General features: G+C 34.4%; 1 protein-coding gene across 1 annotated transcript; it reads right to left on the reverse strand.

Moving 5' to 3' along the window:
- Positions 1-11,885: 11,885 nt before the first annotated feature.
- Positions 11,886-24,498, reverse strand: LOC110879359 (kinesin-like protein KIN-7K, chloroplastic). Its single transcript, XM_022127810.2, has 21 exons — positions 24,002-24,498; positions 23,603-23,700; positions 22,739-22,828; positions 22,511-22,563; positions 21,557-21,622; positions 21,415-21,468; positions 21,225-21,284; positions 19,768-19,846; positions 18,830-18,897; positions 18,681-18,743; positions 17,629-17,733; positions 17,367-17,471; positions 17,186-17,293; positions 16,805-17,092; positions 15,738-15,896; positions 15,040-15,273; positions 13,869-13,994; positions 13,742-13,792; positions 13,261-13,308; positions 13,038-13,175; positions 11,886-12,659 (listed from the first exon to the last, which is right to left on the reverse strand). Exons 1-21 carry the CDS (start codon positions 24,208-24,210, stop codon positions 12,117-12,119), a joined length of 2,745 nt encoding a protein of 914 aa, XP_021983502.1. The 5' UTR covers positions 24,211-24,498; the 3' UTR covers positions 11,886-12,116.
- Positions 24,499-24,923: the final 425 nt, after the last annotated feature.

Raw genomic sequence — 24,923 nt, forward strand, 5'->3', positions numbered from 1 at the left:
CCGGTAAGGTTACTTAAAGAATAAGAAAACCTACGTCCCTAAAATACACCAAAGACCTTTCTGCAATATCCCCTAAAAGTCCTTAACCCTAATCCTACGTCTCCACGCAGTCATATCTTGGACCATGTCCTCAGAAAGATGCAACTCTATTAAATCATGCCTAATCTGCTCATCCCATGTCAGTTTGGGTCTGCCTCTTCCTATCCTCCCTTCCACAGTAAGAGTTTCCCCTACTATAACTGGTGTCGTCGTTTGTCTCCGCTTCACATGCCCAAACCATCTTAATCTCCCCTCCTTAATCTTATCTGATATACTAGCCACCCCTAATCTTTTCCTAAAAACCTCATTTCTTATACGATCTAACCTCGTGTGACCACACATCCACCTTAGCATCCTCATCTCTGCTACCTCCATCTTGCGCGCTTGTCTAGTAAAAAAAGAATCTATTTGTTTTTTGTTGAACTTCAAATCTATCTTGAGTTCATCTTTAAATCTTCATATTGCACATAAGAGTTAGGACATTGTCTTCTCGTGTTACAATAGAAAGTAGTGATGAGTCGTTGCCGTTTGCAGTGCACTTAAGAAATATGCATTGAAAGTTGTTTTTGTAATTTAGTTTTTGGTACCATGAACTAACTTTTTGTATTAAAAAACAATGGACTTGACAAATACAATTAATTTGTGAATGTACATTGGAGTTAGAAAGTTAAAGGTTATATGTAAAACGACTTTAAATTAATAAATTATTAATTTATCGATATAATAATATCTCGTTAAATTAATAAAATATCTTGGTCCCAACATTATTAATTTATAGAGGTTTTACTGTATATAGGCTTTTGTTTAAAGAAATCATAAATAAAATATTAAAAACTAATTTTTTTATCCTCTAGTGGCGGAAACGGGTCTCGGTGAAATGTAATGTAACACCCTAGTTAAATACCACATCTAGACAGAATAGATGTTGGATTCTTAAGAAATGTCTTTCCTCATTTACGTTGACGCTTTTTAGGCAGCATTAGCTGGGGATGGGAGAAGAACTTTACGTATAGGAAATTGGTTGGTATATGAGCGACCGGTTGTTACAGCAAACATGCCTAGGAGAGAAGTTAGATCAAAGTCATTCGAAGAAAGGTTCACAATTTTGCGCGGCGTCCCATCCAGTTAAAGGATTTCCAAAATGCCGAATGTTGACTTTCTCAGAGCATCATCTAACTGTCTATATGGCAAGCCGTGATGTGGATAGCGGCATGTGTCGCCTAAGGAAAACGAAACAATGTTATACTTTAAAATAAAAAGACTATCCAAATTGATTAATGTACCGAATGGTCTGAAGTTCAATTTTCATACTTCAGGATGTCACATAAGGAAAAGATTTGGAAAATTTCATGAGTTCTCTTTACCTTTACAATTGCTTTTGAGCATAAATGTCAGGCTTAAACTCCCCTCATTTTATTATTTAAATCATATTTATGTGTACATTATTTAATAATATTTATTATGTAATTATATACCATATTGTATATACTTTATTTATATAGGTAGCACAATCGTTAAGTCTAACGAACCTAATCAGATTCAATACATCAAGTTTGAGATCAAGATCCTTTAAGGTTATAGTGGGTCGGTTATGAGTCAGTTAATCGTAAATAAAGACCTAGCTGCAAGAAAGCTCAAAACAATATAATTTTGCATTATCTGAGTCTAAAAGATTGGGCTTGAAATTTTTACTGTTATTACACATTTATAAATATTAATATATACATAACATTAAAAATACATATAAGGGGAGGAGGGGTGGTGCATTATTTTTCCGTGATAGGCTCCTATCACTCGTTATTTTTTTTGTTTTGCACACCGCCGCCACCACTTTGGTAACGAGTGATAGGAATAACTAGTTGTTTATATCACGCGTTGAAGAATTATTGAGGAATGTGTATGACTTGTACATTGTATATTAATACTTGTACATTGGAATCCCATCACTAGTGATGACCACCCCTACTACATTTCTATCACTAGTGATAGAATATTGGGTAATGACATAGCATGATTTGATTGGATATTGGGAGTGATAGAATTCTATCACTAGTAACCACCCCCTCCCCTAATCCATAATATTAATACCGAATATTTAAACAAAACGATATGATATAATCCATAAATTAAAACAAATATTCAACCAATTCGATATGATATAACCCATAAATTTAAACAAACGTTCAACAAAAAAACATCAAACATTGAAAGGTCCAAAATCCAACAAATTTTTTACCACAAGTTGGTTTGATTAGGTTCAGGCGGGTATGAAAGGTATGGAAACACTGATAAGTATAACCGACCTGTTGCTTTTATTTTTTAAAGAAATAACTAACTCACCCATCATTTTTAATTTGGTTTTATTTTATCAGTTAACTAGGTTAGAACCCCGTGTATTACACGGGTTGAATAAATGCAATTTTATATACCAAATAATAAAAAAAATATATCTTTAAAAATCTCGTTTATTACACGGGTTGAAGAAATGCAATTTTATATACCAAATAATACAACAATATATATTTAAAAATCTCATTTATTACATTGGTTGAATAAATGTAATTTGATATATTAAATAAAAAAAGTTGTATCTTTAAGAACCCCGTGTATTGTACGGGTTGCGTAAATTTAATTTTATATATTAAATAATAAAAAGTTACATTTTTAAGAACCTCGTCGAGCTGAGGAGCGAGACTAAGTTCGACCGTTAGGGAGACTAAAGCGGGAGGCTGTGTTATACGGGTTGAACACATGTAATTTTATATATATGTATTGAATAAATAAATATAATTTTATGTACTACATAATAAAAAAAGTTATATTTTTAAAACCCCGAGTATTACACGAGTTGCATAAATGTAATTTTGTATAGTAAAAAATAAAAATGTTATATCTTTAAAAAACCTCGTTTGTTACACGGGTTAAATGAATCTAATAAAAATTTATATCTTAAAAAAAACTAACGGATATACTCGATATACGATGGATGGGGTGATTGCGGTGATTATTCTTATAAATGTCACGTAAACATAGTGATTACCGTATTTGAGTTGAGAATTGAACACGAAAATATAAGTATAGAACCAATAAACACCTTTTAAACATTTTTGAAATAGATTCTACCCTTAACTATTTTAGTTTAATAAAATAAATAAATCATTTAAATTAACTGAGTTAGGGCTAAAGGACATAACTTGCAAGGGTTTGCAAACATCGAGTACGCTTTCTGTAATTATTGAAGACAAAGGACACAGTTTGCAATAAGTGATATACATAAAGGATGATTTTTGTAATTTACTCTATTTTAAAATATTATATATATTATCTTCTATATGAATTGTTTAAATTTATATTAAATTTAATTGTATAATTATCTTTTAATTGATATTAATTATCTATAAAAATAGATTTTTTTTGAAAGGTCTCTATAAAAATAGATGGCTTAAATGAATGACACGTGTCTAAAACTTAATTTCTTTTATTATAGTAGATAGATTTAATTATGAATTTGTTAATTCGGTTTTCTACACACTCCCAATTGGCAATTTACTCAAACAAACTCTTATTTTACCCAATTATGATTGTGAAACTGGTTGTTATCAACTTATCATGGATCTCATTGATGGGCTCTGAACATGTAAATAGGCCCAGCAACCATCTATTGTTTGGGTTGATCTTTATTTTGTATGGGTCAGTAATGTCATTATGTCTTAGTATGGGGGTTAATCATGTAATTGCATGGCTATTATCAGCTCATTATTTGATAACTTCTTCTAACTCTTAGCTTTCTTCTTCCCTAAACAGATGCTGTTATTAGAATTTTGTGAGATAAGATATGATTGAAATTACGCATAAAAGGAGTGGAATAAGAGAAGCTGATACTAGAGGGGTGGCCGCAAAAAACAACGAAGAACCTAACACCGGTAACCACATAACATGTTAATTATTTTAAATTAAAAAAACTAGCAATATCATAATCAATTTAAAAAGTATAAATCATGAAAAAAGTTTTTAACATTTGAGAAAAGTTACGGCCGTTTAAAAATCATGAGGTAGTTAGTTTAAAAATCAGCAATATATTTAACAAGATTGTACCAAGGGACCTCAAGGAATAATACATACAACTGTTTGACTTGAGGCAGAATTATTTTCTCAAAATCTTTTAGTGTAGGATTTAGCTGGGAAGTTCGATTTAACGTTGTAAAGATAGTTAACTAATTTATGTCTAAAGTTCGGTTTATTTCATACTTTTGGATGCCACATAGAGTCACAGAGGAAAAGATTTTCAAAATTTCATGGTTGGATGGTGTATATAAGTGGATTTTTTTTACTAAGTAGTTCCTTTTCAATTTATTTATTAAAAATTATATTTTAAACACCGTTCTATAAACATTGCTGGAATTTTTTTTTGAGTTATGCATTCCAAATATGTACAAATCAAGCTTATATATAGCAATAGAAGATTTTCAAATCAATTCAATACACATCAATTCGAAAATAAACCGGTCAAATTACAACCCGTTGCTAAATGCATAAAAACTACGTTAAATTCCATAAAGAAACCACATATAATCTAATGTATAAAGCTAAACTAATGAAATACCTAACTCGGTAAAAATTTTTGGCATCAACTTCCTCAACAAAGTATCTATATTATTATCCGTAGCCTCTCTCGTGTCGTGCCACGTCTAAAATAAAAGTACATAGAAAGAGTTATTACAAATATCATCCACTAAAACTGAAATCAAAGAACAAATCAGCATCAATATCTTCAATAAAGTGATGCATATATTTAGATACTAGGTTAGAACCCCGTGTATTACACGGGTTGAATAAATGTAATTCTATATACTAAATAATAAAACAATATATTTTTAAAAACATCGTTTATTATACCAGTTGAATAAATGTAATTTTATATATATTAAATAATAAAAAAAAAAGTTATATCTTTAAGAACCATATGTATTGTACGGGTTGAATAAATGTAACTTTATACACCAAATAATGAAAAAGTTATATCTTTAAAAACCTTGTGTATTAAACGGGTTGAATAAATGTAATTTTGTATACCAAATAATAAAAAAAAATTATATCTTTAAAAAAAAACTCGTATATTACACGGGTTGAATAAATCTAACTTTATAAACCAAATAATATAAAAGTTGTATCTTTAAAAACCCTTTGTATTACATGGGTTGAGTAATGTAATTTTGTATACTGAAAAATAAAAAAAAATTGTATATTTAAAAGCTCTCGTATATTACACGAGTTAAATAAATGTATTTGTGTATATAAAATAATAAAAACAAATTGTATGTTATTAATATGATTAGAATCTGATTCTCTTTTTTAGTTTTATTAATCAACATACCAATTGAACTTCTATTATCTGTGTAATATTTTATCTATTTTTTAAATTAAAAGGAACATTACTCAATATTAATTCACTAAATATTAAAAAGTAACGTGTTTTTTTAGTTAAAAGAACCATTTACTCAATATTAATGCAATGAATATTAAAAGTGAAGTTATAACCACCATTTAACTCTATAATTTGCCTCTAGCTTCTATTAATTAAAATAAATAATATTATAAAGGAGAAGGAGATTAAACTAAATAATAATTATCAATAAGATATTAAATTAATAATATTTAGTAGAAGGATTATCAATAACTAATTAGAAGGAATTAAACTAAAATAAAAATTATCTATAAGAGATGGTCTAATATGATGACAAGTGTCCCTAAAGTGGTTTCTTTTATTATATAGTATAAATATTAAATACGTCTATAAAACAAGTATAGAACCGACGAAACCTTCTAAGTTCAAAAAAAAAATCAAACAATTAAGAAATATATATAAATTACTTACTTTGTCGGGAAATTGCTTTTGATACAAATTGACAAAGTCAAACATATATTGGAGAACCATGTAGCCGCATTCCCATCTACCCTTTTGTTGCTTACACTACAATAAATTAACAAATTATTATTTTAAAAGTTAAGAAAATCAAACAATTAAGAAATAACAAAAACACATACATCAACCATTGTATAATCGAACTGGTATCCTAAGGCGGTAGGAATTAAACTTGAAAGACGATAGTCCAAAGCATTCTTTTTGCATTTTATCTTTGTTGAATCCAAAATATATACATGTCGTATGTGTTGGGCAATGATGAACAAAGACCAATGTTTGCTACAAAATTAACGTTATAGAATAGTTAGGTAAATTGTAGTAATAAAATAAAAGAAAGTTACCTCAAATAGACTTACTTAGCCAAATACGGTGCAAGAATGAAATCTTTATCGATATGATGAGTGGCTAAACTGAGAATGTGATCTGTAACCGCTTTAGGATTTCTTTGGCACATATCACCTGTGATTGCATTCACATTTAAAAAGGCGCATCGGTTGCGTTTTTTAGCCTCCGACTCCTTATAGAAGTACCTTAAAACAAAAACAAAATATATAATAAACTTAATAAATTCAGTTATATCTATACAATGTGATAGTGACAACTTACGATGTAAACGAAAACATAATGTTGATATTAACCCATTCTTTGATGAATAGTCCTAATATTGATTCAGCCTTAATATAGATAGCACTCTTGCTAGGAAACATATTTTCATGAGATGAAAATGGAAGCGTAGTAGCCCAGTCGTTCTTGATGTATCCACCTAGTCGACCAACCATCATCTTATGCCATTCGGGTCTTAGTTCGAGTAATTGCAAATGAAAACATAAGTTTTCCCATCTTTGTTGCTCAACACCACAATTACCTTGTTTAGACATAGTTGAAGTTTGCTATTAGCCCAAAAAAAACATAATGAGAGTTATTCAAACCAAACTTAAAAAAGCATACATACAAAGTAAAGATTGTTTTGGTCACTTCAAATCACTTACAAACAACAATACATAACATATACATACAAACCGCGTTAAAGGGGAATCGAAAAAACTAACCAGTCTCGAAGGGAAGGTGGCTGCGTGGTAGGGTTTTGGTTGAGCAAAGAAGCAAACTAACCGGTACGTATGTTAGGGTTAGGAATGGGTTTAAGTTATCTTTTAAACTACGTATGCAATCTAAACCTTTTTTAGGGTTTTAGTTTAGTTATCTTTTAAAGTTTAAACTACGTATGCAATCTAAACCTTTTTTTCATTAGAATGGAATAGGCCTGAATTACGTATTTACGTATGTTTAAATTTCGTTGTATATTTTTATTAAATAAAACTGAACTACGTATCTTTTAATTGTTGTATATTTTAATTAGAGTAAAATGCACGGATAGTCCCTGTGGTTTTGTAAAATAACATCTATAGTCCCCAACTTTTAGAAATTACATCGGTGCTCCCTATGGTTTGACAGTTTGTTACTCGGATAGCCCTGGAGTGGATGTCCGTTAATTTTCTCCGTTAAGTCGATGTAAAATGACAAAATTACCCTTTATCTTCTCCACTCAATAAAAACAAAACAACCTCAACCTAATCCCACCCACCCCACCTTCTCTCTGTTTCCCCCGCATTAACCACCACCCTCCTCCCACCTACAGCCCCTTGGTATAAAAAACTAGATTCAAACAGAATTTACGTATATACACACACAAAAAGAGAAACAAAAACTAATAACCTCATTATGACCAGCAATGTTAATTTTCTCCCTTTAAACACAGAGGTTTCAAAATTAAGAAGCGTAGGTTTGGTTATTGCTGGTGCTGAAACCATACGAGCTCCGAGAGCAGATCCAGATCCTCCATTAGAGCGAGCTCGGAGGGTTTTCGAAGCAGTTTTGGAGGAGAAAAGTCCGATGTTAAACCCTAGGGTTTTGGGAGCGGCCTTGAGAGATGCGGTGGTGGTTGCGGAGGAAGTGGTAGGAGCTAAGGTGGAGAAGGTGGTTGTGGTTGTTGCCGCCGCCATTATGGTAGTGAAATGTGGTGGAAGAAGGGAAACGGCGGAGCAGAGAGAGGTGGAGATATGTGTACGACAGGGTGTAGTGATGTGTTGTTCGCACGGTTTGAATTTCAGTCGGGTTCAGTGGAGTGGTAACCGGGTTCAGTGATGTGTTGTTCGCACGGTGGGGGAACGAAGAGAAAGGTGGGGGTGGGTGAGGTTGGTTTGTTTTGTTTTTTTTGAGAGTGGAGAAGATGAAGGGTAATTTTGTCATTTCACATTCACTTAACGGAGAAAACTAACGGATATCCACTCTAGGGACTATCCGAGTAACAAACTGTCAAACCATAGGGAGCACCCGTGTAATTTCCAAAAGTTGAGGACTATAGGTGTTATTTTGCAAAACCACATGGACTATCCGTGCATTTTACTCTTTTAGTTAAATAAAACTAATAAATGTATAATAGAAGTGGAAATTAACTTTAAAATCATATTAAAAGAAATATACATATAATTGAATTGAAACAAAAATACATCTATAAAATAATAGGACATACAAATGTATCATAGAAGTGGAAATTGACTTTAAAATCATATTAAAAGAAATATACATATAATTGAATTGAAACAAAAACACATCTATAAAATAAAAGGACATACAAATGTATCATAGAAGTGGAAATTAACTTTAAAATCATATTAAAAGAAACATACATATAACTGAATTGAAAAAAAAAAAAAAAGACATCTATAAAATAAAAGGACATACAAATATAGTTTTCATAACTGAACAATCATCTTTCTTGGTTGTTCCTGCAAAAGATATAATAATAATAATAATAATAATAATAATAATAATAATAATAATAATAATAATAATAATAATAATAATAATAATAATAATAATAATAATAATAATAATAATAAGTTGACTATATAACAAAAATTGTAATAAAGAAAAACTATATATAAATTTATATAAAACCTTTTTCGCTTAGTTAAACGTGGTCTGTCAACATATTTCCCATCGGGGTGGTCAGTTCTTTTGTACGTAGCGTAACCATCGATTACATCATGCACCGGTTGAATACCAACAGAAAAATGGTGGTAGGTCGTCAAGCTGGTCATATTCTTCATCGCCGACGATATTATTAACACCAATAATACTTCGTTTACCCTGCACTAGATATCCCATTTTGGTTTGCTCGGGTCGTTGACAAAAAAAAACATTTCTGTTACTAGTTTTTCTAGAACTAATGGTTCAAATGCATAGCCTCTGTGTTGCAATTTGGGATACAGAGGTATGATTTGCAATTTTTTTTTTTTCATACTTCATAGTTTTCACTTTTCAACATAAAAATATGCATGGCAGGCATCAGTGGCGAAGCTTGACCCGAATGATCGGGGGGTCGAAAACGTATATACCAAAAAATTTCTATAGAACGAGGGGTCGAAAACGTATATACCCAAAAATTTCTATACGAAAACTACATATATAACACTACTAAGCGAAAAGTTCGGGGGGTCGGACGCCCCCCCTCCCCACCCCTTTTATCCTTCGCCAATGGCAGGCATGAAAATTGCTACAAGAAAGTGACAAAGATGTTGGTAAGACAATTACATCACTTGTCAATGTTCAGAGGGAGTGCAAAAAGTACTCATCATCAGGTTTAGTTACATGGGTGGAAAGACTGATCTCAAGGGTGTGATAGGAGGAGACCAAGATAATAAAAAAGTTATTAGTTGTTTAAATAATATGTATTTTTTTACTAGAATTGTAATTGGGTGTGTATATAAACCCACTAGACCATTCGTAGTTTCCTGGTTGTTTTCAATAGTTTAATGTTGTAAGAGTTGATCTCCGGTTAGAAACAAACCGCATGTATTGATCAGTTCTGTTTAAATATAATGGAAAACATGAAAACATACCCGTGATTGCAGACAGGCCAGCGGAGAATCTAGTAAGAGATGCTGTCATCGAGTTCGACATGCTTGTCAAGATGTTCGACATGCTTGTCAAGATGATCTGATCCCTCCTTAGGGTGCAATCTAATGATGGTGATGATGAACCGAATAGGGAGTTCGGTTGGGAGAGAAAGAAGAGGAAGGTGAGAGTTGGTTAGATTGTTCGGACTGGCCGGCGGTCTGGGTGCACCGAGAGAGTGTATCTGATCGTGTAGAGAGAGAGAGGGTGTTCGAGGTGGCTAGCCGGCAGTGGGTGCCGATGATATGTTCCCGACCGGCTAGTCTAGGCTGTTACCATTGGCGTTGGCTGTAGTTGACAGAAAGGGTACATTATTTACGTTAAATTATACGTATAATTTTGGCTGATTCTTTAACGTTCAAATCATAGTATTCTACGTACTGTGTCCATACCGGATCATATATATTGTTAGACCATCCCAATGATGCGCATTTGGGGATTACTTTTAATGAGTTGCCGTTGCATCTTTCATACTTGGCCCTGAAGATAAAGAAATTTCTTTCAACGCACGTAGCTATGTGTATCACTAAAATGTTTAGTTTTTGTTTGGTGATATTACTTTTTATCTTATTTTATTTTATTTGAGGTGCATTTACGAGTTTCATATTATACTAGGTTTTTTTGAGTCGCGCGTTGCGGCGAAACGGAACAAATAATAATGTAAAAAAACATTATTTGAAAATGTAACATTTTGTTTAGAATGCCAAACCGTTGGAATCGGTTCAGTTTATCTTCGTAACATCTTACGATACCAAATAAATACCTTATTTTGAATATAAATTCATTTTTATTAAACTTATATTGGTCGAGGGTAAAAATTAAGCACAACTACGTACTTAAGTTTTTAGAAAAAAAAAACTAACGAAAATAAACTATTAAAGAAATATCAAATTAACAGTAAAGAAAAAAATATATTAAGAAACAAAAATGAATGATAATAGAAATATGATGATTTTAGAAAAGAAAAAAATAAAACACATTAAAAGCTAAAAGTAAATATAATAATAATAATAATAAAATGAAAATATGTTAAAAGCTAAAAGTAAATATTAAAAATAAAATATTAATATAATAAAATATTAAAATACTATATATTATTTTAAAATTAAAATTACTATTAATGGTTCTTTGTAACCTAACATACTTGGAGAACAAGGTTGTTGCCAGCATGAATCTGTTATCAGTGTGTTAATAATTGTAATTCAAAAAGCAGCTCAAAGAAAGCACATGTTGTGTGGTTACCACACGTGTCTTTTCTTTCTTCCCTTTTCACCCTCTAAACAGGTGCAGATTTAGCATGGTTCTATGGGTTCCCAGGAACCCATTCGATTTGAAGAAAATGGAAAAAAATTAGTGTAAACCTTGTATGATTTGGGAAAAAAAATAATGAAAATTAGTGAAAAACTACCAAAAGGAACCCAGTGGAATCCGACCCTGCCTCTAGATCCCAAGGTAAATCCTTTCTTTCATTGCGATTTTCGTATAATTTTAATTGTTTGTCGTTTGAATGCATTGTAGTTTCTCTAGTGGAGGTGAAGATGGGAATGTGAGGTTGCATCACTTTGATGAAGTTTGATGCAGACTACTTCAAGATCCCATCAATTTGATCCAATATCAAATTACTTAACTTCAAGATGATGACTTAAAGGCAGAATTGTTTTCTCTAAATCTTTTAGTGTAGGATTCAGGTGGGAAGTTCGATTTAAAGTTGTAAAGATAGTAACTGATCTATGATCTATGTCGGAAGTTCGCTTTATTTCATACTTTTGGATGGTTATATAGGTAATACACTCATTTAGGCTAACGAACCTAAGCAAGTTCGGGACATGAGGTTTGAGATCAAGATCGTTTATCAAATGGAGTTTCAATTTTGGTTTAAGCTCCGTTCAAGCTCGTTTTACCTCAACTCCATTAAAACTTTTAGCAAGCACATCTCGAACATAAAGATGAAATCGCACACTATAACTATATGTTTCGCAACAACCACATTGAAAAACAATGACTTTATTTACACAAACCATAGTTTTTAGCCCTTATACAAAAAGCCAATTGGAAAATGACACTTACATTTCCCCCAAACTCTCAAAAGAGACCCAGCAAACCATCGGTCAATAACTCACACGCGCACACAGCCTCCGGCTAAAGCCCTGTTGGTGACCTATATGATATGAGGTCCCAACCATCAACTCATCGGCTCTCAATCAACTTGTTGGCTCTCTTTACTAGACTCGGATGGTTCGGTTTCATCTCCTAGTGTTTTCTTTAACTTAGCCACCATCACCCACATGTTTGCAAGCTCGTTTTCAAGATACGCTTCTCTTTGTTTCGATTCATCCAACATTTGTTTTAGTTCGGTTTCCTTTTTATCCTTTTGGGATATGATTGCTTCATAAGACCTCTCTCTTTCCCTACTTGATGCAAGTTCTCTTTTTAAATCCATTTGAGTTGGAGTTCGTTCTTTCGGTTTTGTATTTCTTCCGTTTTTAGCGGGGCTCGTTGTTGTTTTACGTGCGGTTGGTGAGTGTTTAGGTGTGGCGGCTAACTCGGCGATTAGTCTCTCGTTCTGGTTCATTAGTTTTGCAACTTCTTCTGATAGAGCCGTGAGCTCGACGGCAGCAGCCGAGGCTAATCCTTTGGCGTATGAGCTGTCATCGGCTAGCTTTCTGTTTCGTGCATCTAACTGCTCTTTTGACTCGGTCAACTCGATTACTTTCTGTTTAAGTTCTTCGATTTCATACGCCTGGTTTTATGGAAAGAGCATTAGGGTGTAATTATTTATAAAAATTGAACTGTTATTGTAAGAATGTAAGTTTTGTAACCACATTTAGAGGATTAATTATTTAGAGTTAATTGCCCGGATGGTCCCTGTGGTTTCACGTTTTTTCACGTTTAGTCCCCACCTTTCGGAAATAGCAGGTATGCTCCCTACTCAGGGGACTATCCGAGTAACAAAATAACAAACCATAGGGAGCATACGTGCTATTTTCAAAAGGTGGGGACTAAACGTGAAAAAACGTGAAACCACAGGGACTATCCGGGCAATTAACTCAATTATTTATATAAAATGCAAGTAAAACGGACAAAAAATTCTTTGTGATTATGTGAATGATTAATGAACCTGAGCCTGTAGGAGCAGAACTTCCTTTGTTTCTTCGGTTTTTGTAAATTCTTTCTGCAAGTGCGGTTCACACTGTGCAGATGAAAGACATTTTTTTAACGATGTGATGGTTTCTTGTAGTCCTTCACATTCATTTATCTGGTAGAAATTAATATACTGTTCGATCAGAAAATAAAAAAAATAAAAATAAAACAAAGGAAAAAAATGTGCACTGGTTTTGTACCTTTTGATTTAGTTGTTCTTGTATTACTTGATTCTCTGCGGTTTTCACCTGTCGAAAAAATGGTTAATATTTATCAAGTTTCAAACTAAATTAAGGGTGGAAATTTCTGATACGACCCGCAACACAACACAAAAACAAACACGTTTCGGGTTATCATATGTAACCAGTTTAATAAACGAGTAGTGTCCGGGTTGACACGCTTAATTAAAAGGGTCGTGTTCTTGTTGACATGTTTAACCCGTTTAACTAAACAGATTGACCCGCCAACCGTTTAACCCATTTATTACAACCTGCTAACCCGATTGACTTGTTTAGATAAATGGCTTAAATGGGTCATGTTCGAGTTACACGATCTTTGACATGAATAAATAGATGGTTCATATACGTATGCAGTTTTAATAATTTAACCCGTCAACCCGACACAATGACACTCCTAAACTGATACTGTATTCACACTGAAAAATCTTGCAAGATGAAATACCTCAAGCTCGAAGGACTTCTCGTTTAACTGTGCTTCTAGCTCGGGAAAAGACTGCATGCGACATTAACTTTAGTATAGTGTAAAAATATTATATTATTACACACGGATAAAAGATGGAGGCACTGACTTGTGATTTATCAAAATCCTCGATTTTGTGACAAGATGTTGTAACTGAATCAGTAATTTTGCTTTCCATGCGCGAGATTTGTTCCTTCTTCCGTTTGGTTTCGTCGTTTAATCTAGTTATCTCCACCTACATATTAAGCATAATTAAAAACTACTATTTGTATACTGTCAGTGATTTAAGGTTACTAAATATGCAAATTATTACATTCAGAAATTCCTTTTTGGTTTCTCGTGCAGCTTCGGCTGACAACTGTTTAAGAGCCTATGTATAATTATACAGGGTTTGGGTAAAATGAAAACTCCTACGAGTTGTGAGAACTTAGAGAACTCGGCCTTACAAAAGGTTTTTTTAAAAAAATACGAAAAATCCTAAAAAAAATCATTTTTACCAAATAAAAAGGAAATTGTTGGTTTACACCACCGTAAAAAAAAACCTACAGAGGGTGTAAATGTTAATGTTAGCAGCTTTTCACAGCAACGTAAAAAGGCTGAAAACACCGCTCCAGAATTTTTTTACAGTTGTGCTTGTAACGTTTTAATCTACGTGTGTGCAAAAAATGGTGGCAAAACTCGCACGGGAAGTCGGAGTTCTCTAAGTTCTCACAACTCAAGGGGGTTTTCTCTCTCTCTCTCTCTCTATATATATATATATATACACACATATATTAGGTTCATTAGTACATTACACTTTCACTATACTCTATCTATCTATCACTCTATCTATCACTCTATCACTCTATCTATCACTCTATCTATCACTCTATCTATCTATCACTCTATCTATCTATCTATCGTCCGTCCGTCCGTCCGTCCATCTATCTATCTATATATATAGAAAGTATAATGTACAAAAGCCTTAATCATACTTCACGTACGCGACTATCCTGACCGTCAGATTTTGTGATTATCACGCATGGATCAGATTTATCACGCATAGAACAGATTATCACGCATGGATCAGATAATCACGCATGGATATAAGCCACTGAAATAATCACGCATGTATTAAATAATCACGCATCTAATTAATCACGCTTTTAATCCCCTGATCTGACGGTCAGGATAGTCGCGTACGTGAAGTAGGATTACTCATAATGTATGTTAACCGCTCTCTCTCTCTCTCTCTCTCTCTCTCTCTATATATATATATATATATATATATAAGGGCATACCTGAGGAGTTTCTTGTGACAGAGAATTATCCGCATCAACTTGTTGATCTTGTTTGGGCTCCAATAACAACTCAGCAGATATACATTCTGTAGGCAACGAGTGTGAATGTATGGATTCAATAGGAGGATTACGATTACCAGGTGGAGGCGTTGAAAGTGGACTATCACTAACAGATCTCGTTCCACTTGATTTATCACTTGAACTGATCAAAGCCCCAGATAAATTATCTCGTTTCTAGTCAAAGAAGTTCAAACTTATCAGCTGGATCTTGAAATGATCTAATGTTGACCGACTTCAAAGTTTTAACATAATGAAAATTACCAAATTACCATAAGCAAGAAACTGCTCATCAAGTGATCAAATTACCAAATTAGCCCATTTCAAAAACGTTACCAGATCAAGATATTATTGAGTATAATTGCAAAACAGATTATAACCCTAGGTATGTTGCCATTCTATGACTTTACCACTTACAACAATAATCTAATTATTGAAAAAATGAACTTTTTGTTTGTCCCGTTCGACCAAGTTAACATGTTCCCCTTTTAGCTAATTTATTTAAGTTGACAAACATGTGATAAGACGCCAACCCAAATTGACCCATTAGTAAGCAAATGGGTCAAAACTGTCACTTCTAAATTCTAATTAAACTTGATAAAAGAAGTCAAGAACACAATAACTAGAACATGGTAGAATACCCGAGGTTTTAACCAATTAAGCAATCCAGGCTTCTTGATCTTTTTCTCCTCCTTAGGTACATCCTTGTTAGTTTCCGCAGTTCCGTCAAGAGAAACGTATAACTCGACATTTTCATCATCCAGACTCAAGTCACGCCTTCTGTGTGGGAGATACGCAAGCTGCCCAGTTATAGAGATTATTTTCTAATATATGGTTGTAACAAATATTAAGAATTAGATTAACAGTATTTGCATGTTCACAAGCTCAAAAGAATTATTACTGGCAAGTCTTGTGAGGATAATATAACATAGATGTGACAATTTCAACTCATTTTGTTTACGCATTAGGCTGATTCGGGTTAAATTTTGTCTCAAACGGGTCAAACAAATATATAAAGCTAGAGGAACGGGTAAAAAGGGCTGGACGTCACCCAACTATTTATAAAATATTCTTGTTTAACTATCTATAAAAGATTTCGAAAAGTTTAAAATGCCATTTTCGTCCCTGAGGTTTGGCCAGTTTTGCGACTTTCATCCAAAGGTTTGTTTTTCCGCATCTAGATCCAAAAGGTTTAAAATCTTACCATTTTCATCCGGCTCGTTAACTCCATCCATTTTTCTACCTTAAGTCATAGGTATTTCCGTCTTTTTGTTAACTTAAAGGGCAATTCAGTCTTTTCAGGGGTATTCGGTCTTTTTACATAAAGTGAAAAAGACCGAATTGCCCTCTAAGTTGGCATAAAAGACGGAAATACCTATGACTTAACGGAGAAAAATGGATGGACTTAACGAGCCGGATGAAAATGGCAAGATTTCAAACCTTTAGGATCCAGATGCGGAAAAACAAACCTTTGGACGAAAGTCGCAAACGGGTCAAACCTCAGGGACGAAACTGGCATTATACTCTTTTGAAAAATAGACAAAACAATGGTACAAGTCAACCAAACCTGACCCGCCCGTTGTGACCCATATTATAAACTGACATGTTTTAACAGAACCTGTTTTGACCCGTTACCCAACCCTTGCCACCTATAATAAAAAGAAACAAAAAAAAAAGAGAGAATGGTAAATGGTTAATGCAATCTGACCTCTTCTTCCCCAAAGGAATGTCCTCTCCTTAGAGGACGATGAGAAAATCTAGACGCGTGAGATGATTTATTGGAGACTAAAATCAGTTTCGTCAGTCTTTGTATTCGGCTTAACAAAGCTTCTTTCACTTCTTCTTCTTCTTCTTCTTTAAGGATAACCATATCATCTCTTCGATTATGCTTCAGTTGAGAAACTGTTAAAGCGCCCTCCTTTAATTGTTCCAACTCGTCTTTTAAAGATCGAATTTCATTCTGATATTTCTTGATAAGGGATTTCTCATCAGCAATCTGTAATTTAAAACATTATTTCCAATTTTCCATCGAATGGTTCGGAATATTTACTATTAGAAAGCAGAGAAATTTAATGAACATATTACATGCCTTGTTTTGAGCAGCCTGAATTTCAATGTGTTTTGCACGGTGGGCGAACTTTAACGTACTATGTGTCTCTTCTGAATTGCTTGATGAAGGGGTAATAGTGCAAATGAGCTGAAAAGAAAACACATAAGCATCCATAAGCAAATAGTAACATGGATTTTCTTTTAATAAACTGACGACTTACCGATACTCTTCCGTGACCACTTAATGAAGATTGAAGAAGCCTTGTTAATTTTGAGTCTCGGTATGGTATATGGGAAGCATTTCCGTCGGTTAGTTTTGATATGACCTGTAATAGTTCCAAAGTTAGTTAACTGTTAACAAACAACTTAAGTACATTAAAAACAAAATAAAAATTGTTTATAAAGGTCTATTCTACAACTACAAGTCAGCATTTATGGAGCAATATTACACTGAAAAAATATTTGCAATGATTGAGGTCTCACAGTTCCGAGAGTTAACAGGCTCTTATTAATGTAGGATCCTTCTTTTCTACGGACTCCAATGGTTTCGACTTTTGAGCTCTCGGAACCAGCTAGGTCTACAAGGTTCTGCAATTAAAAGTGAAATAAATACAAGTTGGTAAACTAAATCAACAATATCTATCATTTATGCTAGCGAAAAAGACTAAATGTAGTAACATTAACATACTAAGGTGCTGTTTGTTTTTTCTGTAGGAAAAGGTCTGCAGTCTGCGGACCACATCTGCAGGCATCTGCAGGAGAAGAGGTGGACCAAATGTCTGCAGTCTGCAAGGAGAAGAGGGTTTTTTTTTCTACAATAACCCTTCTCTTCTCTTCTCACACACAAACACACATAAACACACACAGACCACTACTCCCGTCTGCCTTCATCTACCACCACAACCACAACCACCCAACCCCGTCGCAACCACCACCACCGCCTTCGTCGTTCCACCACCGCCAAGAACATCAAAACCCACCACCGCCGATTTGGGGGTTTTGTTCGATTTGGGGGTTTTGTTCTACGGTCTCCGATGATGATAGTGGTGGACGGTGTAGCAGCGATGATGATGGTGGTGGTGATGTATCAGGTGGCGGTGGTGGTGGGCTTATGCAGGTGGGAGAGGTGCGACGGTGGGCTGGGGTGCGACGGTGGGAGAGGTGCGACGGTGGGATGGTGGCAGCAGGTGGGAGGGTGGCAGCGGGTGGGAGGGTGTGATGGTGGCAGCAGGTGAGGTGAGGAGAAGGGGTCTGTGATGTGAAGAGGAGTGTCTAGAAGAGGTGAGAAGAGGTTAGAAGACATGGGTTGATGTCTGCGTGGGGAAGAGGTCTCGCAGACCTTTTTTAATGAAAGGTCTGCGAGAAAACAAACAAGCTGCAGGACCCAAAGGTCTGCGCGCGTCTGCGCGACGCAGACATAAGTGGCCAGAAGTGCTTCTGGCCAAAAAACAAACAGCACCTAAATATTTACTAAATCGAAGCATGTTCGAGTCAGTTACAAGCCTAAGATGACTAGATAAGGTTCAGATACATACCAGCTGTGAAAAGTTAACTGCACCGTCTTCACCATTTTCACCACAAGGACTACTCTCTATTATCTATTAAAAGATAATAGAAAATTTTCAAGTTCTTTATAACTACAGATAAAATAGTTAATTCAAGTTTGATATAGACAAACCGTTACCAGAGTAAATATTGTGTGACTTCTGCTGCTGAGCAAATTAAATTTTGTTGAACCAACATGTCTATGCTCTGGAATAACCAAGAGGAAAATATAAATATATCAATTAGAATACTAGATTCCCGTAAATGAAAGCAAAATAGTATCGAATAAACATAATACTACACATGTAGTGCTTGAAAGCCAAGATATTGAAAAACATGCGGATTGCGGTAAAAAATCGGATATCGGTCAAGGACCGATATTTGAGATATCGATTATAGTGGTGGGATATCTGTAATTTTAATATCATGCTGAATTTATATATATAGCAAATTAACACTAACAGTTCGGTATACTTTCCTACCATTAACAAATTAACCTTTTGCAACTTGCAAAACACTACAATTGTAGCAAGTAGGAACTGATTAGGGGAGGAGGGGTGGTTCACTAGTGATAGATTTCTATAACTCCCACTATCCAATGAAATCATGCCATGTCATCACCCAATATTCTATCACTAGTGATAGAAATGTAGGGGGGGTGGTATCACTAGTGATGGGATTCCAATGTACAAGTATTAATGCACAATGTACAAGATACTCATTCATCACCCAATACTTCAACGCGTTATATATATAACTCGTTATACTTCATCACTCGTTATGGAATTGGGCGGGGCGGTGTTCCACGAGTGATAGAAATTTATCACGGTCCATAACGTGTCCACCCCGTGTGGCCTTAAGACTTAAAACAATAATACCAGCAATAAGAAGAAAGATGAATGATAGAACTAAGAAGAAAGGTACTGATATCAGGAAAATCGATGACATATCGATAAATATCGCCGATAATATCGGTACCGATATTTTGCACCGATATCTCACCAGGGGACCGATAACCGATATATCGCGATATTAACTACATAGAAAGGCACACATGATGCACAAAAAACAAAGTACCTTCTCCAGCCGCAATAAGAGAAAGAACATGGGCAGGAGATAACACAACTTCCTCCTTTATTCCTTCAATAAAGGTTCCCTACAAGCAACGATTGTTCCACAAATTAGTTAGACTGACAGTTATTATGTCGTTTTATAGAATTAGAATTATATTGCAGGGTTGACTCAGCTTAGTTTGTTTATCTGATTATTCCAAATATCCATAATTAGCAAACCAGTATTAATTAAAAGTGTTTATGGTATTGATATTCTGAATGAATTTCTATTGAAATACAAACCCCATTATATACGGGAGATACAATCAAATAATAAGGAAACCAAATATACAAAATATGCACAATCACAATCTATTCCTAAAATTATACGTTCTGGAATATTCTTCGGCTAAGATTAATAACTGAATGATTAGCAAGAACCTTGTTATTCTTTATTTATTAATAAAGATAAAGATTATCTAGTAATAAACCACTATGAAAACTTATAATTCAACGTAAAGTGTACATGAAGAGTCTGTTATTCCATGCATCAAAACATTGCATCATCAGAAAGCCTTAATGATGCGGGCCCAAGTGTGGAGGAGCGGGCTATTTTGTATTTGGAGGCCCAAGATCGTGTAACAAAAGGGGCTTCACTAAAATGGCTCTAACTTGGGCTACGGGGGTCCGTTTTGGGCGTGCGACCAGGCGAAACGAACGTGAGAACGAGCTCCATCTTGCTGCAAACGGCCCATGGCGGTTTGGGTCATCGTCCGGGCCAAAAAACGCTTATTTCCATGAGTTATTTTATGTTTTGTGTTTTTTAGTGGGTTTTTTGGACTTTTATTTTGTTCTAGTTTTTGGCCCAAGTGTGTTTTAGGCCCATTTTCGAATTTCGGTCTCTATTTATATGTTACTAAAGCTAATGAAAAGTTCAGACTTGAATTTTGACACAATCAGTTTTTTCACTTCAAATTCCGTGCCTTTTGGGTGGAATCTTGGGGGTTGGGGAAGAACACACGGGTATTCTTTGAATCAACGTGTTTGATCTTCGTTTCCGTATCACGCTCTACATCACTTAAGTTTTTGTGCTTAAGCTTATTCTACTTTTTTCTTCTTAAATAAGCTAATAATATAAGCCCCATAAAACACTTACAAAATTCTTAATAGCTTTACCATAAAGATGCTTAAATAAGCTAATAACATAAGCCCCATAAAACACTTGCAAAATTCTTAATAGCTTTACCATAAAGATGCGCTAAACCTAAGTCACAGAAAACTAGAAACTAGAAAAGAACTTGTCAAACGGTGATTTATTTAATTTTAATGAAATCACACAAAACCCTCTAAAAGTTGCTTAAACAGCTGGTAAGGGTGGGGTCAGCAGTACAGCTTGATTGCAAAAAAACAAAATCCAGATAGAAAACACGCATACAAATGACAGGTACTAACAAGCATGCGAAGAATTTGTACATAGAATACCTGTTTATCCTCTCGTATTCTTAAATTTTGTCCTGCTGGATTTAATAAGTCATTAACAACCTGAGAAAACACATTATTTAAACAGAAAAAAAAAATAGAAAGTAACAGAAAATGGTCTACCCATAAAGTAATATATGTATAAATATATATGAAAGAATCAAAAAGGTGAATCGGTAAAGTGATTTCTCACCTCATTGTAAATTTCCAAATACGAGACACGAAGAAGAAATTCACGGTTTGGAGTCTGCAAAATACTCAACGAATATTATATTTTACCTTTGAAACAAATTTAAACTTATTCGAAGATTATCAAAACTTTCAATATAGCATACCTCTTGAATGATACTAAAAGCATCCTTCACGGCCAAGGGAATAATTCCTGGGGACCTTTGATCACCCTGTCTTGTGTGTATGATCAAGATACCAAAATAAAGACATTAAAAAATCTTAATATTGTGAAAATCTTATAAAAGACAAGAACTATAACCAAGAGGATATTGTTATAAAAAAGGAGATGCATATGGTGAAATGGGAGTAAATATCAGATGATTGGTTCCAAAACGCACATCCAAACACCCCCTTACGTTTATTAGTTCCATGTAAATTTAGGGCTGCAAACGAACCAAACGTTCGGCGAACAGTTCGTGAACCGTTCGGCGGGAAGTTCGTTTGTGTTCGTTCGTTTACTGAACAAACGAACACGAACAAGAAATTTCGTTCGTTTAGTTAAATGAACAAACATGAACAGAGGTCGTGTCCGTTCGTTTATGTTCGTGAACGTTCGGTAACGTGCTCGTTTGTGTTCGATACTTCATTAGTGTTTTTAGTTTTTATATTTAATTAAATACTTCAAAATTCCGACAAATTAAATATCTAATAAGTGTCGGTGTATTATATATTCTATTCATGAACGATTGTTTGTGTTCGTTTGTTTCCATTTGTGTTCATGAACATTAGTTTGTGCTCATTTGTGTTCATCAATATTCGTTGCCTAAAATTAACAAACAAACACAAACGAACACGAACAAGTTCATTTCCTTAACAAACGAACACGAACATAAAATCTGGTTCGATAAGTGTTCGTGAACGGTTCGTGAACGGTTCGCGAACACATATATTTCTTAACAAACGAACACGAACAAGGTCTTGTTCGTGTTCGTTCGGTTCGTTTGCAGCCCTACATGTAATATACAAGAATAGTAGCCAGATGAAACAGACATTTTACAACACAAAACAGCATATAATAGATGAGCGATAAAATGACAGCAAAAAGTTGATGTAATTACATGCATGGTGTGAGTCTTTCCACTACTTGTCACGCCATAGGCAAAAATAGTTCCTGTAATTGAAACAAAAAGATAACAAAAAGAAAACATGATAACACAGCTACAGAAATCAAACTAATACGTTTCGTCTAACTCAATGCAATATGTGATTTCTGCGGATTTCATGTCACAATTTGAAATTGACAAAAATAAAGAACGAGGAAGCTATTGGAGGAAGAGAAATAATACCAGTAACACCTTCCATTGCACCGCTAACAACATGTTGGGCTGCAATATCGTATACATGACGTGTTGTGGTTGTAGGTCCAAACACCCGATCTAGATATGTGAACCGCAAAAAAGTCCAAATTAGAAAGATCCCTAATTATATTAAATTTAGATTTTAGACCCACACATGACAAACCGAGTCCAGATACAAATTATGATCGTAGACAAGAACAAGACAGGGATCTCTCTAATACATATTTGCAAGAAGAATAAACTATTATACGTCTATCTACCTCTTAAAACTACACATCAATCTTTCCTAAGAAACAAGTCCACATCTTCAAAGCAAACTTAATGCCATCATAACATTCAAGGGAAACTAGACTAACCTCTACTTACGGTAATTATCATTTAATAAGCCAATTCCAACATAGTTCTAAAATTTTTAATACATGAAGTGGTTTTGGCCAAGCGAAATATAGAAAGGATAATAAATGACAATCCAACTAGCTTCCAATCTTTGATACTTTTCCCACAAACAACTACACTTTGCAGTATTCGTCACCCTCTCCACTATCATAACTCATATTCTACCCTGATTCGTTATCCTTTTAGATTCTCGTATTCAGCACCATCTGTCCAATGTAACTCATTCATGCCACTGTGATACTTTTCTTACATTCTGCAGAAACTCGTTCATCGGTGGCCAATTGTGTAACTAGTTATCTCCAGTCCCCTAACCAATAATACCGCTGTGGCCATACATAATCCAAGGTCTATAATCCTATATTCCTATCTGTTTTCTAGGCATCACATACCATAATCAACAAAAGTAATCCTAAAACATTAATTTATATCATCACCAAAACCAAAAGCTAAACATACCATATGCATAAGCAATTGAGGGAGTCTCCTCACTCCGTAAAATAGTTTCTCCATCCGCATACCACGCAATCTCCTCGCCTCGTCGAATTTCTCTCGGACTATTCCACAAATAAGTTATTTCACATCAGAATTGTAAAATAATACATATACAAACATTTGATCACCTGAGACTATTTCACAAATAACTTATTTCACATCAAAACTACAAAAATAATATACATACAAAATATTTGATTACCTGAAACTATTTCACAAATAAGTTATCTTACAATAGAAGTGTAAAATAATTAATATACAAAAAATTTATAACCTAAATTCCTCAAATAAGTTACTTTACAAATAACTTATAAGAAGTGTAGAATAATAATAAAAATATAAAATATACAAAGATTTGATGACCTGAGCGGCCGAAACCGGACGGTAACGGTAACATTCTCCTTTAATTTCTCGGAGTGCGGCTTGCTTCTAGCGGATGAAGACGGAGAGCTGAAAACATCAACGGAAGCTTCTGGAAACTGTTTGGAAGAAGAAGTAGTGGAAGAAGAAGGCGAATTCGCGTATCTAGAAGTCGATTTCAATGCTTGCAGTCTACCTTGCGTCGACTCCATTGTTGAATTGAGCTTCAGATGGTTACAGTTAACTCATGAATGTTTATGTAACTGCTTTAGATCTGATTCTGAAGATGCTAATGGTGATTATTATGCGATGAAGGGAGAGTTATGGAATGGAGAAATTGTTGGTGTGATGAGGTTGTTCCATTAATGAGATGACGAATGAAACCGCACCTTTTTGAAGGTAGAAGGTTAAAAGGGGAAAAGGCTTTTGCACCTGTAACACTACACTACACATACACAGGAGTATCTTCTCAAAACTAGCATTAAAACTATGGGTGGGGAGGTGTTTAGGTTGGGGCATTGCTCGATACGTGATAGGTACAGGCTTCATCAGTGCACACCTAAAAAGTGGGGTGTGAAAGGGGTGTGGTCACACTGGCGTTGGGGTGGCATGTTTTTTTTTGAACGGCAAACTTCATTAGAAAAAGCCCCGCTAACAAGAAGCTAGACAAGGGAAACAAAATAAAGCAAACAAAAATTAAACATCAAAGGAAATCCATCTGTCTCAATCCAAATCTAGCCTTTTAGCACGATTTCTAATCTAGAGGAAATTGTATGCTTTGATGTCTCTATGAATGCCGTCCAACTTGAGAGAATCATTGTTGTAAACAATATTATTTCGGGTCTTCCAAATAATCCAACACGCCACCAAAATAATGACTTCAACAGTTTTCTTTCTTTGATGCGTTGGGTTGGCATGTGGCATT

This window comes from Helianthus annuus, chromosome 1, assembly GCF_002127325.2.
Source record: "Helianthus annuus cultivar XRQ/B chromosome 1, HanXRQr2.0-SUNRISE, whole genome shotgun sequence".
Lineage (NCBI taxonomy): Eukaryota > Viridiplantae > Streptophyta > Magnoliopsida > Asterales > Asteraceae > Helianthus > Helianthus annuus.

What these genes read in the sequence shown, in the direction of transcription:
- LOC110879359 (XM_022127810.2), bottom strand. Translation starts at nt 24,210, where the DNA reads ATGGAGTCGACGCAAGGTAGACTGCAAGCATTGAAATCGACTTCTAGA. An exon ending in GAAAGACTCACACCATGCAT is followed by an intron (nt 21,623 to 22,510) that starts GTAATTACATCA and finishes CACACAAGACAG; the next exon opens with GGTGATCAAAGGTCCCCAGG. An exon ending in GCCTGTTAACTCTCGGAACT is followed by an intron (nt 17,472 to 17,628) that starts GTGAGACCTCAA and finishes GAACTATTACAG; the next exon opens with GTCATATCAAAACTAACCGA.